The sequence below is a fragment of the Arvicola amphibius genome, chromosome 3 (genome assembly GCF_903992535.2).
Source record: "Arvicola amphibius chromosome 3, mArvAmp1.2, whole genome shotgun sequence".
Classification (NCBI taxonomy): domain Eukaryota; kingdom Metazoa; phylum Chordata; class Mammalia; order Rodentia; family Cricetidae; genus Arvicola; species Arvicola amphibius.
In genome coordinates, this window is record NC_052049.1 from 29,793,449 (window position 1) to 29,810,219 (window position 16,771).

Below are 16,771 nucleotides of genomic sequence, written 5' to 3' on the forward strand. Positions count from 1 at the left end.
CCTTCATCCACCTTCATGTCCCCATATCCAGAAATAGGAGGAGTATTGGGCACAAAGTTCCCTTTCTTATAGCAGCCCCATACTTAGCCCGTAATAACAATAAGGCAGTCCTAGCCATAATAATAACACAATTTCTCAAGCTGACTAGAAATTGCATTTCCAATGTAATCTCTTAGGTTGGGTCTTTTTGTTTGTTTGTTGTTATGTTTTTCCTTTTTTTCCAAATTTTTAGTTAAAAAAACTCCCAAGTTCCAAAATTACACATTTAGTGAATGCTCTCAACACAGAAAGCCCAGCATTCTGTGCTGGGGGGGTGGGGGAGAAGATGCTTAGTGCTGTTCTGTGAACATCTCAGAAGGCCCTGCAAGCCTCAGACGATGAACAGAGCAGGGAGTTCAGGCAAAGTCTGGAATGCAGTTCCCAGGGCAGCGTTGGCACCAGTGGCCGTGCTGCCCTGGGTTTCTGATTCTCACATGAAGGGCTGGGCCCATGAGATGAACAGCCCATCAGAAATATCGGGAAAAAATGAGCAGAGGAGAAAAGTTGTCTTTGTCAATGGCAAAACAGAGAGAATGAAAGCAACTAGAGAAGGAGAAGCCCTACTGGAATATGACGGCATTAAAGGAGATAAGAAAGATCTGCAAAAATGTAAGGCAGTTTGAAAATTGATAAACTTTGTCATTATTGCTATCTCATATTTTTTTAAAAAATCAATTTTTAACTGAACTAATACAACATATGTTTTTTCCTAAACTTCAAGAAATAGAGTTGCCTTGCTTGAGACACATGGACAATATAGGTTTCCTAAAGCTGGCACTGAGAGCTTGTGTGCATGTTGACTTCTCTTTTTGTTAGACCGTATGTAATTTAGCATCTACTATTAATAAGACTCATAAACCCATAGAGTACGTTTAGAAAAATGTTCACGAGGTGGTCTCACATTCTCCTGTGCAGCACGTTAGAATGCGCTAATTATTTTACTCTCTGTCCTCAGGATGAGCTGTCATCTGCCAAATTTTCAGGACAGCTCAGGGCTTAGAAGAGGGCTCATCTAAATAAAGGCCGGCTAAAGTGACATTGTGCGGATTTAATCCTCTCGCTGCCTGTGTGACCAAAGGCTGATTTACAAGACTCTTCCTTTCTTGGAGTTCAGATTATTAAGTCCCCAGGGTCCTGCGACTTGACTGCAAGAGAAACACAAAATGAAGGTCAGCGATGAGCACCCGCTGCAGGGACTCGGGGGCCTCCAAAGAGCTTTTACACTCTGGAGTGCGAGACTGCCTGGTCGCACAGGGAAATAAAGCGGAGCCTTTGTCCCCCCCCATCGCAGCCACTTACACGACAGAGCATCAGATTCCACCTCTGGAGGAGTCACGGTAGCTGCGTGTGCGTCTGGCTGTACAGCGAGTGCTTGGAAAGCCGAGGTGAGGAAAGGCGGGAAGGGCCTGCAGTGAGGCCCCGCTGGAATTTTGCTCACTCTTAGAGCTCTCATGGACGCTGCTCCGGGAGACCTCAGCTCACATCTGCCTCCCTACAAGTTGCCCTGACAGTGGCTCTGGGCTGAGATGGAGACATGAGCCTGCGTGGACGATGACCGCGGTGTTTGTGAATGGGGGCGGCCTGGTGAGCACACACTGCGACAGGTGGGACCGGCGGGACAGCGCCGAGAGCAGCTGTCAGACCGAGTGCGGCCAGGAGGGCGAGGAGGACCAGCCCCGCCAGCTGACGCCCTTCGAGAAACTAACTCAGGACATGTGCCAAGATGAGAAGGTGGTGAGGGAGATCACGCTGGGCAAACGCATAGGCTTCTATCGAATTCGAGGGGAGATCGGGAGCGGAAACTTTTCCCAGGTCAAGCTGGGGATTCACTCTCTAACCAAAGGTAGGGTTGGACTTCTGGCAGATCACCTGTGAGGTATTGGGCCCTAATTGAGGGGGGGGCTAGAAGGTTACTTAAGTTCATGTTTATAGCTTCTGTTTGTATTGATGGGTCACTAACAATGGCCTGGAATGTTGTAGAAGACCTCTCAGACCACTAGGGTCTCTGGATAGTAGGTACCAGGGTTCCCCCTAACCAGGCGAACTACTTCCTGTTCTTGTGGTCTCGGGGCCTTTTCTGCCTTAGTCTGCTTCCTTCGTGGTCCCAGGGATACTTGGCTCTTCGCTTTACACTTTCCAGCTACTGGCCACTCTGGGATTCTGGATGAACAGTGCTCACCACTTTGGCCTCAGGGAGGACCGTGTGGAGAGCACCCCTTTGCTATCCCACCCTAATTGGACCCTTTCCCAGAGTCACCCCAACTTAGTTAGCTAAAGCTGACAATTGGTGTAAGGGAGAACCTTGGCAGGTCAGCATGCTGAAACCACCATCTGAAGCCCATGGTTCTACCCTCTCCTGAGTCACCCACCCTGGGGTTGTCGCCTCAGCCTACCCCGTCACCATGCCCCAAGGTCCTGCTTTTTCTCCTTTCAGAGGTCTTTTGCTCTCTGTTTAGCCCAGCCCCAACCCCACGCCTGTTTTTACCTCGACTGAAAAAGTTCCAGGGCCAGGGCCAAAGCACAGTGGTATGGAACTGGCCTAAGATACACGCGAGGCCCTGAGTTCAATCACCAGCACAGCCGAGAAGAGAGCCTCCTACATGTGCCTGCCTGCGTGCACGCCCACAACACACATGCACATTGGCACATACACTCAGAGTCACTGGAGCGCCAAATCTTCCAGGTGTTCTGAAGCCTCCTGGATATCTGGGTTCACATTGCCTCATCTCAGCTCTCTTCCTTGGGGATCTCTGTAAATTCAAGGGCTTCTCCCATTTCCTAGTCTCCATTTACGAAACATGCAATGATACCCAGCAACAGCGCTTATTTCTCTGGGTATCAGAAGGAATGAGTAAGTGATCAATAAATACTAGTTACTGGTGTAATTTTTCAGTTACATCTGACCTCCCTTTGTGCAACCAAAGATACATTGAAGTCCTTATGTATGTATGTATGTATGTATGTATTTATTTATATTTTCTGTGTATATGTGTTTACGTGAACATACATAGGTGCCCTGGACTTGGAGCTATAGATAGTTGTGGTGCTGGAAACCCAGCCTGGGTCCTCTGGCAAGAGTAGTCAGTTCTCTTAACAGCTGAGCCATCTCTCCAGCACTGGAGTCTCTTATTCAGCAGAAGTCCATCCCTTGTATAAACCCAAATCAGCTCACCTGCATTCCCTCTGGGCTGTGACTTTCAACTCCGACTGCCTGTAAGATTTATTTGGGAAGGTTAAAAACAATACTGCCTACAAACCACCTCAGAGCTTTTTAGGTAGTTGTTCCAGGGTGAGATTTGGTACGAGAATTATTTTAAAACTCTGCAGGTAACAGAAATACTACATCTTGCATGTACTGTCGACGGTCTCTAAAGGAGTAAGATTTGATTTTTGCCACAAGTAGATATTATCTGTCTTCAAATTCAATTATGTAGCATCGTGTCAAGCTTTCTCCATCTTCAAGGGTTAAACCTTGTTTCGCTTGAGGTGATATTCACCTCCTCAACAACAGAGGCACTGCATTGGGCTCTGGGGATAGAAAGAGAGGTTCTTGTCGCCACCCTCAAGCAGAAGGAGAAAGCGGACATTCAGACAAGGGCAGTGCAAGCCAGGATTTGAGAGATACATGAGCAAACTTGTGGGTTTAAGTCTTCCAGTTTAGGAATGTTGCACAAGGGGCAGAGGGACAACAGGATGGAGTCAGCTCTCCTCTTGATGAAGAAAGGCATCTGTGGGACTGATGCTGGTCAGGGTGCTCCAGAACAGATTGTACTAAGGGCGTGGGGGTGGGATTTATTATAAAGTTGAGATCCCATGATTGTGAAGACTGAGAAGTTCCAAGATTTGCAGTAGGTGAGCTGGAGCCCCAGCAGAGACAGTAGGAGAGCTGTTTGAAAGCCAGCAGGCCCAGGGGCCAAGAGCCAATGTTTTACTGATTAAATGGTTGAATCTGGAAGCTAGAAAAATAAAACTCAGTGTCCCGGGGTAAGACAATCGAACAGAGGGCATTTTGAAATCCAGTCTGGGCAAAGCCCACGCACCTTTTGGTGCATCTCTTGCTTTATTCTGTTAATGTGAACACGCATGTTTTCTACTCTTCCATGTGCAGAATAAATGTTTGACCAAACGCCTGGGCAGCCCAGGGCCAGGGAAGTTGACAGAATTAGCGTTCACAGTGGGCAGCTGTGTGGATGCGGCGCTGTGGACGGAAGACGGCAGAGGGAGGTGGACTTGGCCTCCTTGGCTGTGTGAACCAAACAAAGATTGGTGCTTTCAGTATGCATAGGGCAATATTAAAGAAGGAGTGCGTGTGGGATGGAAACCAAGAAAAAATGCTGATGTCCAGAAGAAACCGTCCCCTGGGTGGGGGCATGGCGTGAGATCACCACTATTTGACTTGAAACTGTATCTAGACCTGTAGTGTGGATCTAACTGGGACGGATGTGACTTTTCGGTTGTCTAGAGAGAAATGAAAGAGAAGAGATGAAGAGGGGCCAGAAATTGAGACAGCATCATGGTCAGATGTCAGGGATTGACACGGACAAAAATACCTCTTGCCAGGGGAGGGGGTTTTGAAATATTAGTAAAGAATATGAAGACACATGAAAAAGAATAAGAACAGACCCATAGAAAGTAGCAGGAGGTCATTCCAGTGAATACCGACATCGCCCGTGTTTATTTTTCCATACGTTTTTGTGAGATTTGCGTGGAATTGTGACTCTTTGCTTTTCTATCTGTGTGACTATAAAAAAAAGCCTTGTCTCCTTTCTGTGAGTTTCCCCATGTACAAAGTGAGACAAGGGTTAGCTTGCATTAGCAGCAGATCATTAGATGGAGCAGATTTATAACTACACAATATCATATTAGTTTGCTTTCTGTTGTTGTGATAAAATATTCTGACCAAAAGCAACTTGGGGAAGAAGGATTTGTTTGCTTACACATCCCTATCACAGTCCCTCGTTCAGCGAAGCCAAGGCAGGAATTCAAGGCAGAACTCTGAAGGCGGGAACTGAAGCAGAGACCATGGAGGGGTGCTGCTTACTGGCTTGCTCTCCACGGCTTGCTCAGTCTGCTTTCTTATATATCCCAGCACCACCTGCCCAGGGGTGGCACCACTCATAGTATGACCACAGTGGGCTGGGCTCGTGTACAACAATCATTAAGAAAATGCTTGCCGGGCTGGAGAGATGGCTCAGTGGTTAAGAGCATTGCCTGCTCTTCCAAAGGTCCTGAGTTCAATTCCCAGCAACCACATGGTGGCTCACAACCATCTGTAAAGAGGTCTGGCGCCCTCTTCTGGCCTGGCCTGTAGGCATACACACAGACAGAATATTGTATACATAATAAATAAATAAATAAATATTTTAAAAAAAAAAAAAGAAAGAAAATGCTTGCCCACAGGTCAATTTGAGAGTGCATTTTCTCAATTGAGCTCAACTGAAGTTCTGTCTTTCCAGATGACCCTAGCCTGTGTTGTTAGAGGCTGCTCATTTGTTCCTGGCCACTTAGACCTGAAATAATCACACAGAAACTATATTATTTGCAATGCTGTTTGGCCAATAGCTTAAGCATATTTCCTAACTAGCTCTTATATCCTAAGCTAACCCATCTCCATTAATCTATGCATCACTACAAAGGTCATGGCCTATTGGTAGAGTTTCGGCAGGCTCTGGCAGAGGCGTCTGTCTCCTGATGTGGCTACATGGCTTCTCCTGACTCTGCCTGCTCTCTCTATCTCTTTCAGCCTGACTTTACTTTGTTAAGCAATGGCCATAAGCAGCTTCTTTATTAACCAATGTCAATAAAACATGTTCCCAGCATACATCACCTCCCACACCAAGCCTGTGTAGAGTTAACAAAACATTGATCAGAACAAAGATGCTACATAGCACATGCTAAACAGAACACATGGGAAATACTCATTAAGGAATAGCAATGGTCTTCTTTAAAAGCAGTCTAGATTTTTCAGGCCTGAGCCATTTATCATTCAGTTCCAGGATCATAGGTGTGCTCAAATTAGCTCACGTGGGGAGAGATAGTAGGGAAGACCCACAGCAGGGTCTCAATCACGTAACCCACAGCAGGGTCTCAATCACATGACCCACAGCAGGGTCTCAATCACGTGACCCACAGCAGGGTCTCAATCACGTCACTCATTCCATCTTTCACTCTTTATAGGATTTTATGGCTTCCTATATTATATTATTCCCATGATAATATTTCATCTTTATTGTCATGCTATTTATCATCATGATAAATATCTCTCTGCTTCTGTATACAGAATGACATTCCATGTTTATTATTCAGATGCATCTCGGCCAGGAATTGTGGCTGCTAACTCAAGCTCTCTATAAAAATCCCCTTTATTGCCCATCTCCATTCTGCTAGTTTTATTCTATTTCGGTTCAAATTCTAAAAATATGTATTAGAATATATTATATATGTTATATATATTGTATCTGTGTATACATATATTATATATATTGGCTCACTGGACAGCTGTGATGGCTGCTTTAGAGTGAAGGCCGTTGCAGTCTGCAGGGCCACATACCCACTACTCTCTCAGCGGAGCTTGGGGTCTAAAGCATGTCTAAGGCGAATAAAGAAAACAGCATGCTGGTAAGTCTAAGTGTATTCACGATGGACAGAATAACCAGCTAAGCTGAGAGACCACCACGAGGCCGGAGCAAGACAATGCTCATTTCGTAGACAGGCTGTTAGGTGAGAAGAAAAATGATGACCAGCGTCTATCTGAATTGCATGACTTCCTGCCTGGTATATTAAAGTTAACGTCGAACCCACCTGCCTGAGTTTCAGAGAACAATTCCCTACTGCATAGATGGTGCTTCATAAAGCTTGCATGCTCTTCTTGGGCCTAACCACCAGAGCCTAACTCTGTTAGCAAAAGCCCAGTGTCACCCCTGGGTATGGGGTGGCAGATGCGAAAGAGGGCAGGGAAGTGGATAACGCTTTGTGCAAATGTGGCCCCTGTACAAAGACATCTTGGCCAGAATTGTCACGAGGTTTTCTAGGAAACATAATCTGAGTATCAGAAAACATTATTTCAATGCCCGGGAAGTTCCCAGGACAGTAGCTAAGGATTTAAGGGAAAAAAAAAAGACAATAAAAATAAAGACACCAGCTGCTCTGGATCTCCAGGAATAAGATAACAATATGGCCCTCTCTTCGGGCAGGAGTTTATTTTCATAGCTGACAGCGTAGATTCTCTTGGGATCTTCAGGGACATAGGGCAGGCTAACAGCCAGCGTGAATCCCTTTTTAGGCTAATTAGACGTTTCTCAAAAGCGATGATGCACCAAGCTTCTGAATGTTTTATGTCCCATCTGCTGTCACCAACAAACAGCAAAGAAGCCACAGGTACCAGAGCTTTCTTTGGTCGCTGCCCTCTCTGCCTTGCTCTTTCCCTCAGCTTAAGTGTCAAGAATCCTTGCTTCTTCTCGTTCAGTTTGCTCATTCATTGGTCTACTCACTAATTTTTGCTTCCTTTGACTATTTATTTGTGTGTGTCATGTATGTGTGTGTGTACATGTATGTGGGTGGGTAGACTCACCCACTTTTTCACGTGTGGTGGCTAGTGGCTGACATTGGAGTCTCTTCCTTTATTTCTATCTCACCTTTTAAAAAAATTAAAAATCCATTCTTTGGTAATTTCACACACGAATACAATGTATTTAGATAATACCCCCCCACACACACACTGATTCTTCTTCTAGTTTTCCCCAGACCTGACCCCCCAGCCCTTTTCTAACTTCATCTCCTTCTCTTTCTTTTATAAGTCACTGAGTCCAATTATTGCTGATCATATGTGTCCATCTTTTTTTTTAAACATTATTCACTTTGCCAATAGACTTCTTTGCCCTGTTTTGGTTAGACTGGCTAACCAGAGGTCCCAGGGGTACCCATCTCTCTCTACTCCCCATAGCATTAGAGCTCTAGATTTTACAGTTTGTGCTGGGGATACAAAGTCAGGTCCTCATGCTTGCATAGACAGGGCTTTACCCACTGAGCCATCTCCCCCGTTACCATTAAAAAACAGGCAAAATATATATACCAAATGCCTCCTGAGTGCATGCCTTGTTCTGGACTTTACAGAGATTAGTAATGTGTGGCCTCTTGTCTCGTAGGTACTAATAGCTGCTTAGAGGAAACTGAAAACAGTTACTACATGTTGCCACAGAGTAAGGCTATGAGTGTGTGCTCACCGGACACCAGCAGAATCCAGAAACAGCCTGTTGACTAGAAAGGTTTGCAGTGGGTCCTGAGATTTACTTCACAGGGCACAGTAGGGAAGCTTCCGGGGGAGAGATAGTATGTAAAGTACCCACAGGTGAGAGCCAGTGAGGGGGCACTTGGGAGTTTAGAAGAGCTGGGGCAGACGAACCTGCAGAGAGGCAGGTGCGAACACGGGCAATGTTGATGCAACCATCTGCTTGCCCGCAAACGCTCTTCTTACTTGGTTGAATCTTGTCATTTAGGTACCAGAAAGCCACTGAAGACTGTAAACAAGCCATTGATGTGATCTGATTTCAGTGAGCAAGGTGAACTGGAAGCGGGGAGTCATGAGAGTAAATGAAGGCAGCCTAAAGATCCGGGTGAATGAGTAACGATGACCATTGTAACTAAGGGAGTGGCAAAGAGGGTGGAGAGAAGGAGTGCCATTGAGAAATGTTTAGAATCCTGAAAACTGGGTTGTGTGATGGCTCAGTGCTTGCATCGCAAGTGTGAGGATCAGAGTTCAGATACTCAGGACTCACACGCAAACCCGGTGGGCCGTCTGCAACTCCAGTGCTCAAGAGGCCAAGGCAGGGTTCTGCAGAGCAAGGTGGTTAGTGAGATCAGCTGAGTTTGTGAGTTCTGGCATTCTGGGGTTAACAAGAGACCCTGCCTCAAACAAAGTAGAGAGATGGAGGAAGATGCTTGGCATTGGATGCTGTATCACATTATAACTTGAGTCCCCTCATGTTTGTTATAAATGCTCAACATTTGACAACTGTTTGGTGAATTGAGTCAGGACACCAGCTTCTCATGGAAGCATCTTAATGGTAAGAAGAGCTAGCAGACAGGAGGATGGGCTAGAGGTTTACTCGAGGTAAACCTGCTTAAAGAAAGCCCACTGGTTTTAAGAAAGTAATCCCCCCTCTTAAAGGGGAAGAGAAGATGCAGAAGGAAGAAAATTTGGAGGTATTCATTATGGATACTTAATAATTTGAAGGCTTTACACAAGTTTGCAGATATCTAGATTCTCTTGAAAACTAAAAAGCAGAAAACCCAACAACTTGAGATCTGCGGTCAAACCAGCAATGACATTCAGAATTGAGTAGCAGCAGCTGCCCTCCTGTATCAGGCATACTGCAGCCCCTGCAGCCCCTGCAGCCCCTCTGACCTCCCTTGTTACCCACACTTCAGCTACTCCCCGCCCTTCCCACACTTCAGCTACTCCCCTGCCCTTCCCACACTTCAGCTACTCCCCTGCACTTCCCACACTGCAGTTGGACCACTGTTCCCACGACCAGAGTCAAGATGATGACACTCTTCATAAATCCCTGGGTTTCCCAAGGCTGCCTTCCCTAAAGCAGGCTCCTCTGAGCCTGTGGGTTACCTCACCTTGCTAGCACTCTTGGCTAATTTGGGGATCACTATCCATCAGTTCACACCTCCATCAGAGAGGGCTCCCCTCAGCCTCTCTAGCACAAATAGCACAAATGTTACATCTCATGTAGACCAACATATGCATCATCCCCTGGGCTTCTCCCTTACCCCCAGTCACAACTTAGTGTTCTTACTCAGAGGGGCCGTGCTCTCTCTCTCTCTCTCTCTCTCTCTCTCTCTCTCTCTCTATATATATATATATATATATATACATATATATATATATGTATATATATATGTGTGTGTGTGTATGTATATATGTATATATGTGTGTGTATGTATATATACATACATACATATGTGTGTGTGTGTGTGTGTGTGTTCCTTCCTAATATTAACCACATGTATCATAAGGGCTATTTTCAAAGCCCTTCTCTTTCACTGGATTGTGAGAACAGTGTTTGTCTTCTCACTGCCTCGTGCACACTGTATACTACCTGAATACGTGTTTAGAGAGTAGATAGGGGCTGCAGAACTGGTTCAGTTGGTAAAGTGCTTGTGTCACCAGCGCACGCACCTGAGTTTGGATTCCCAGAAGCCACAGAGAACACTGGCCATCAGCACATGTTTGTAAATACCAGGGGTGGGGAGGTAGAAGGCAGAGATAGGGAAACGCTCAGAAGGAAGACCCCTGAAATGTACCGAACAGATGGCTTAGCCTACTGGCAAAGGTACAGGATAAGGAGAGACCTGATCTTAAATAGAAGGTGAAAGGTGCTTAAGAAGAAATGACACCCAAGGTTGTCCTGTGTGTGTGCATCTGCACATGTGTGCACCTGCACATCTGTGCACACGCGAGTAGCTATGAAGACTGAGTTCTTTAGGAAACTGACATTTCAACAGGGCTTTAATTCTTTCTTTTCCCTCTCTCTCTCTCTTTTTGAGACAGGGTCTCTCTAAGTAGTCCTGGCCATCCTGGAACTCACTATGTAGCTCAGTCTAGTCCTGAAATCACAGATATCTGCCTGACTCTGCCTCCCAAGTGCTGAGTGAGATTAAAGGTGTGCAAAACTACGCCCATCTTTAATAATGTTTTATGTGGTTCTACATTTGTGTTCTAATGCAAAGCACAGCCGTCATGTGATTTAACACGAGATGAGCAGAATCTCAAGAGGCATTCACTCCAGCAGCACTTGTCCCACCCTACTCTCGTCCTGGCTGTGGGAAGGGGGACCTTTGCTAAGGTGGTGACGGTAAAGGGAGATTAAGATCCCCACTGCCACCTATTGTTGAACATTCACAGTGCAGGGAGCTAAGGGGTCACAGAGCTAAGGTTACAGGAGCCTGTGACAAGGGAAGGGAGATAGCAGGAGAAACCCCTTCTGCAGGGACTGTGTGTCTGGAAGGTGGAATTTCAGCTCTGCAATAGCAACTCTCCTGGACAGGATGTACAGACTGTATGGATTGTTGGTTCAGGGAAACAGCGAGAGGCAATCAGTTTAACCACTAAAAGGTAGAACAGATGTAACGAAGGAAGAAGAATGCCCAGAGGATGTCAGTGAGGAAGCCCATTTGCTTTCTCAGTAGCCAAACTGGGACTTAATTACTCATGGCTTGCTTCCTTGCTGCTCAATATTGCTTCCAACAGAAGCAGCTCCTCACATTAGACACCATCACTCCCTCAGTCCATTTCAGAAAGCTGAATTGACCTTTAACATGCTAATAAGACTCCTGCTTTAAGCAGACAGCATCTATTTTCATGCCAATAACACTGTACCAAAGTTCTTCGAAGCAGGTGTGTTGCAAGTAGGTCAAACAGCCAGTCTGTTGCCGTCCCTTCTTGCTTGTCTGCTAACTGCTTTCTGGATAGTCTGGCCAAATTTGAACAACAGAATGAAGCTGTGTTATGAACTCAAGATTTATTTATTTCTAATGGTAACCATTTTCATCACGTGCTCTATATATTATTGTAGAAAAAATTACAAGCATTAGTAATCAATACACAGAATTTATAGAAGAACTATCTGTGATTCTTTAGATAAGCCTTCCAGAGTTGGGGTGTAGTTCTGCTGGCAAGAGCTCACACAGCATACACAAAGCCCCACCACCACCCTGCTTTAGTTCATAGCCCTACAAAAAAGTAGGCGTTAGTAGCACACACCTGTAATCTTAGCACTTGATAGATAGAGTTAAGAGGTGAGAAATTCAAGGTTATCTTTAATTATATCGTGAATTCAAGGCCATCTTGGGCTACACAAGACCCTTTCTTTAAAAAAAAAAAAAAAAAGAAGTAGCCAGGTGGGTAGTGGTGCTGCACACGTTTAATCCCAGCACTCGGAAGGCAGAGGCAGGTGGATCTCTGTGAGTTCAAGGCCAGCCTGGTTTATGAAGCAAGTTCCAGGACAGCCAGAGCTGTTAGAGAGACCCTGTCTTGAACCCCCACCCCCAAAAGCATCTAAACATTTTAATAAGATATCTCACCATATGTTTTTAATCTATGAGTGAATATTTGTATTTTTCTTATGTCTCTTACATATTTAATATCTTTTCACATCAATAAGTACAGATTGACATCACTCTGGGGCATATTGTTATAAACAAAGATGAACTACACTTTATTCACCTCTTGCTGGCTACTTGCTATTCACTGTAACCCAGGCACCCTTGTGCATACATCAGGTTACTTCTTTAAGATTCATTGCTGAAAGTGAATGGCTGGATTAAAGGATGCAATCATCTTCAGGATTTCAACACATTATACTAAACTCAAATACTATTCAGAACTATTGCACCACGAAGTCCTCCCTCCAGTTGCATAGGGATGGGCCAGTTCCTCCATACCCTCACCAACACAGCATAGACAGAGCATGTCTGCTCGCCTTGGACTTTGCATGTCAGGCACAGACAAAGTAAAATAAAACATAATCCTTACAGGGAGAGGGAAGATAATAGGGAAGACGGCATTTATAGGCTGGGGAGCTGAGGCTGCAGAACATGGGTATTCTAAACACCCGGAGCCTAGGTGTCACAGTCACCTTACGCAGGTGCCATGGGAGACTTGCGGGGATAGGTAATTGGAAGGCTAGCCTTTCAGGGTCACCAGGGATGACCTGAGGCAAGAACAGGAGCAGAGGGATAGAGAGATCTGGGTAAAGAAGTGGTCCCCTTGCGCGGATGTTTGCTGTTTCAAGAACAGACCAGAGGAGGAAGTTGGAGGGGAAGCTGGGCTGGAGCCGCAGGCTAACCCTGAAGACAGAAGCCCGTTCTGATCCTGAACTGCTCCCTGGGCTAAGTCAAGAACTTTTAACTTTACTTGGAAAACCAGGTGAAGATGACAAGTGAGAACTAATTTGTGAGGTAGGAGTTGGCATCCGAACTTATCTGTAGATATTGATACTAGACTTGAGATTTTTTTTTCATTTCCATTGATTTGTGACCCACTGAACCTCTATGTCTGATAGGATAAAAAGATTTCCCAGAACTCTTCCAGCTTTAAATACCAATTTTCTCGTTAAAAAAACAAAACAACAACAACAAAAACTTTAGGTCTTTTTTTTTTTTCTTTCCAGAAAAAGTGGCCATTAAGATTCTGGACAAGACCAAGTTAGACCAGAAAACCCAAAGGCTGCTCTCCAGAGAGATTTCCAGCATGGAAAAGCTACACCATCCCAATATCATCCGCCTTTACGAAGTCGTGGAAACCCTGTCCAAGCTCCACCTGGTGATGGAGTATGCAGGAGGCGGAGAGCTCTTTGGGAAAATTAGCACCGAGGGGAAGCTTTCTGAACCAGAGAGCAAGCTCATCTTCTCCCAGATCGTATCCGCTGTGAAGCACATGGTAAGCCAGGGCCCCCACTCCGCCTGCCAGGGGCCCCCACTCTGCCTGCCAGGGACTTCCACTCCGCCTGCCGCGGGGATGTGGGGCTTTGATTTGCTATCACATAGACATCACAGAGAAGGTCGGCTCTGCAATAGCGGACAGCTGACCCTTCTATAAGTCAGAACTTTACCTGGGACCAGGGTTCTTGCCTCCGTAGCAACATCCAGGATCTTGGTACCCAGCAGACTCGTGGCTCCTCCTGCAGTTGGCAGGAGCCTATCAGAGAAGCCAGATGAGCGTCCTTCATTTACTGCCCACCCATTTAGCTTGTCATCTTTCCTTGGCCCCCATTTTCTGTACTGGATGCCTTTATATCTCATCTCAGAGCTCACATTTTAGCCCTAGCCATACTTCCCGACCAGCCTAGTTCCCCTCTCCCTTTCTGAAATTTACTTCAGTCTCAGGTCAACTAACACCAGCCTTTCTCATCTTCAGTGACCGCCGTCTCACACTTCTCCCCCCACTTAGTGCTCACTGACGCTCTGCTCCACGTATTGTCGCTCAATTAAGTCATTCTTTAGTTCTCCAGTGATTTCTTTAGAAAGCTGGATTTTGTGACACACACTACCTAACTTCTCCCAGAACTGTTTCTTGTGTGTGCTCGCTCGGGCCAGCCGTACTGCTGGACACATAGCGAGAACTACCCGCTGCCAGGTAGGAGAGCACCAGGGACTCCAGCAGATGGTGCAGACACGGGTCCACAGAAGCCCTGTGTCCTGCCGTTCCCTGCTGCAGTCTGGCCTCTGAAAAGAGAAAGGCTGAAGGGCAGTCACAGATCTCATTGGATTTGTGTGCAAAGACCACGCTGAGCACTGACCATCCAACGTTGTAATGGTCCTCACAGCAGCCTCCTGAGGTCTGCACCAGTATCGCATTTTGTGAAGAAGTGCCGTTCGTTTGACACGCTGATGGAATTGAATGGAAATCTGACCAGTCCCAGCTTGCAAAGCCTGTGTTGTTACTCCCAAGGACTCATTGGGACAGATGGCATTAAACCTTTACCCAAGCCTTTAAAACGAAATAGGTCAAAGTTCCCAAGACTATTGCCTGAATTTAGAGTGTAAGGGCAGGAAGGGACACGTACTGACAACGCATAGCAAGAATCCTGCCAAATTCAACCCCCTCCTTTTGGCTAAATTATACAAGCCCACCCAAAGGAGTATGACCAGGAGGTTGGAGCAGGCCCCAAGATATCCTGACTCTTGATCTCAGTCAAGGAAAAACTCAGAAAAGCCAGGTAAGACCTCCAAAAGGAAGGCTCGCTATTTGATTGTGTCTCAGAATTGTGCAGTTGCATAAGATCTGGGTCTTTTGTTCTGGCACAAACTCCAGAGTCTGCATGGCACAGATTCCAGTCACCACCGCACAGAAGACTCAAACCTTTGGTCTACTTGTGGGGGTAAAAGCATCACACTGGGTTAAAGGTTGTGTTAGAGTTTCCTAATATGATTTAAGTTGTTCCTTTTGAATTTCTGTGGATATGCCAGCACCGTCACCTACTTCTCTGCTGCAGAGAAAGTGATCTGTTTTCTATTTTGCCATTTACCTTAAAATTGACCGTCTCCCATGTTTCCTTCACAGCATGAAAACCAAATTATTCACAGAGATCTGAAAGCAGAGAATGTGTTCTATACCAGCAACACGTGTGTGAAGGTGGGAGATTTTGGATTCAGCACTGTAAGTAAAAAAGGAGAAATGCTGAACACCTTCTGTGGGTCTCCGCCCTATGCCGCACCCGAACTTTTCCGAGATGAACACTACGTTGGTGTTTACGTGGATATCTGGGCCTTGGGTGTCCTTCTGTACTTCATGGTGACGGGTACGATGCCATTTCGAGCAGAAACGGTGGCCAAACTAAAGAAGAGCATCCTCGAGGGTACCTACAGCATCCCCCAGCACGTGTCAGAGCCCTGCCACCGGCTCATCCGAGGAGTCCTTCAGCCCATACCCACAGAGAGATATGGGATCAGCTACATCATGAACAACGAGTGGATGCGAGGGGTGCCGTACCCCATCCCCTTGGAACCTTTCCAACTGGACCCTAAACATTTGTCAGAAACCAGCACCCTCAAAGAAGAAGAAAGTGAGGTGAAAAGCACTTTAGAACACTTGGGGATTACAGACGAACATATCCGAAATAACCAAGGCCGAGACGCTCGGAGCTCCATCACAGGGGTCTACAGGATCATTTTACATCGCGTGCAAAGAAAAAAGGCTTTGGAAAGTGTGCCAATCATGATACTACCAGAGCCTAAAGAAAGGGACCTAAAGAAAGGCTCCCGGATCTACAGAGGCATAAGACACACATCTAAATTCTGTTCAATTTTATAAATTATATCAAGCAGCTGGCAACTAACCACAAAGTTTCTGCTTTTAACTTTTCTCATAGACAACTTGGGTGGAAACGTTTTTGTAATTTTTAAATAAAATTTAAATTTGAGATATGCGTACCGCCCCCGCCTCAACCAGAGTCTCTTAGCCTAGATTCTGACTTGCTGCGACATCTTTGTCTTGTTATACTGGAATATTCTCTCATTTAATGGAGAAATGTTACATGTTTAGGGCTGGGTGCCAGGCACCATTTAAGGTGCCGAGGAAATAGCAGAGATAGTCCCCTTCTCCTCTGTGTAGGAAGACATATATACTTGCTAGCCACGATTTTTGTTTTTAAAGGGAAATGACAGCTTAGCGGGAGATGCCATGCAGACTCCTCCAGGATTGACTAATTCTAGAAGCATGTTGCTTTGGATTAGACCTTTAAGGAGGGCCACCTGGAATGGGTGACAGTGTGAGAGCCAAAGGAGTAGCAACAGTGACTTGGAAAAGGCAGAGATTGTGCCTAATAGCCAGGGATATAAATTAGATTCCTCCAAACAGGACCAATGAGACAAAGGCTTTCACGTAGTTTATTTGGAGAGAGATCCTACAGCAGAGTAGCAAGGGACAGAAGAAACAGCAACAGGCAACTCAAAGACATTATCAAAGTTGGCCAGCGGCATAGGTGACTGCCATTCAGTCCTAGGGGTCTTGAGAGGCATCATGTGTATCACATCTCAAGGGGCTGCCCAAGGTATGAAAGGGGAAAGACTTACCAGCCCTTGTTCACCGTTGGGCAAGGGTAGTCTGGAAAGGGTAGCACATTTCCAGAAAGTGCTGGGTGAGCACCAAGTGATTTCTTTGTCTTTCTCAGGCCCCTGCATCAGAGAAACCTTAGAGAAGGCAGGAAATGGCCACAGCAGCGGC

General features: G+C 45.9%; 1 protein-coding gene across 1 annotated transcript; it reads left to right on the top strand.

Moving 5' to 3' along the window:
- The first annotated feature begins 1,590 nt into the window (after positions 1-1,590).
- Nim1k (NIM1 serine/threonine protein kinase) lies at positions 1,591-15,978 on the top strand. Its single transcript, XM_038324295.1, has 3 exons — positions 1,591-1,882; positions 13,218-13,486; positions 15,110-15,978. The coding sequence occupies exons 1-3, from the start codon at positions 1,591-1,593 to the stop codon at positions 15,857-15,859; spliced, it is 1,311 nt and encodes a 436-aa protein (XP_038180223.1). The 3' UTR covers positions 15,860-15,978.
- The last annotated feature ends 793 nt before the right edge of the window (positions 15,979-16,771 follow it).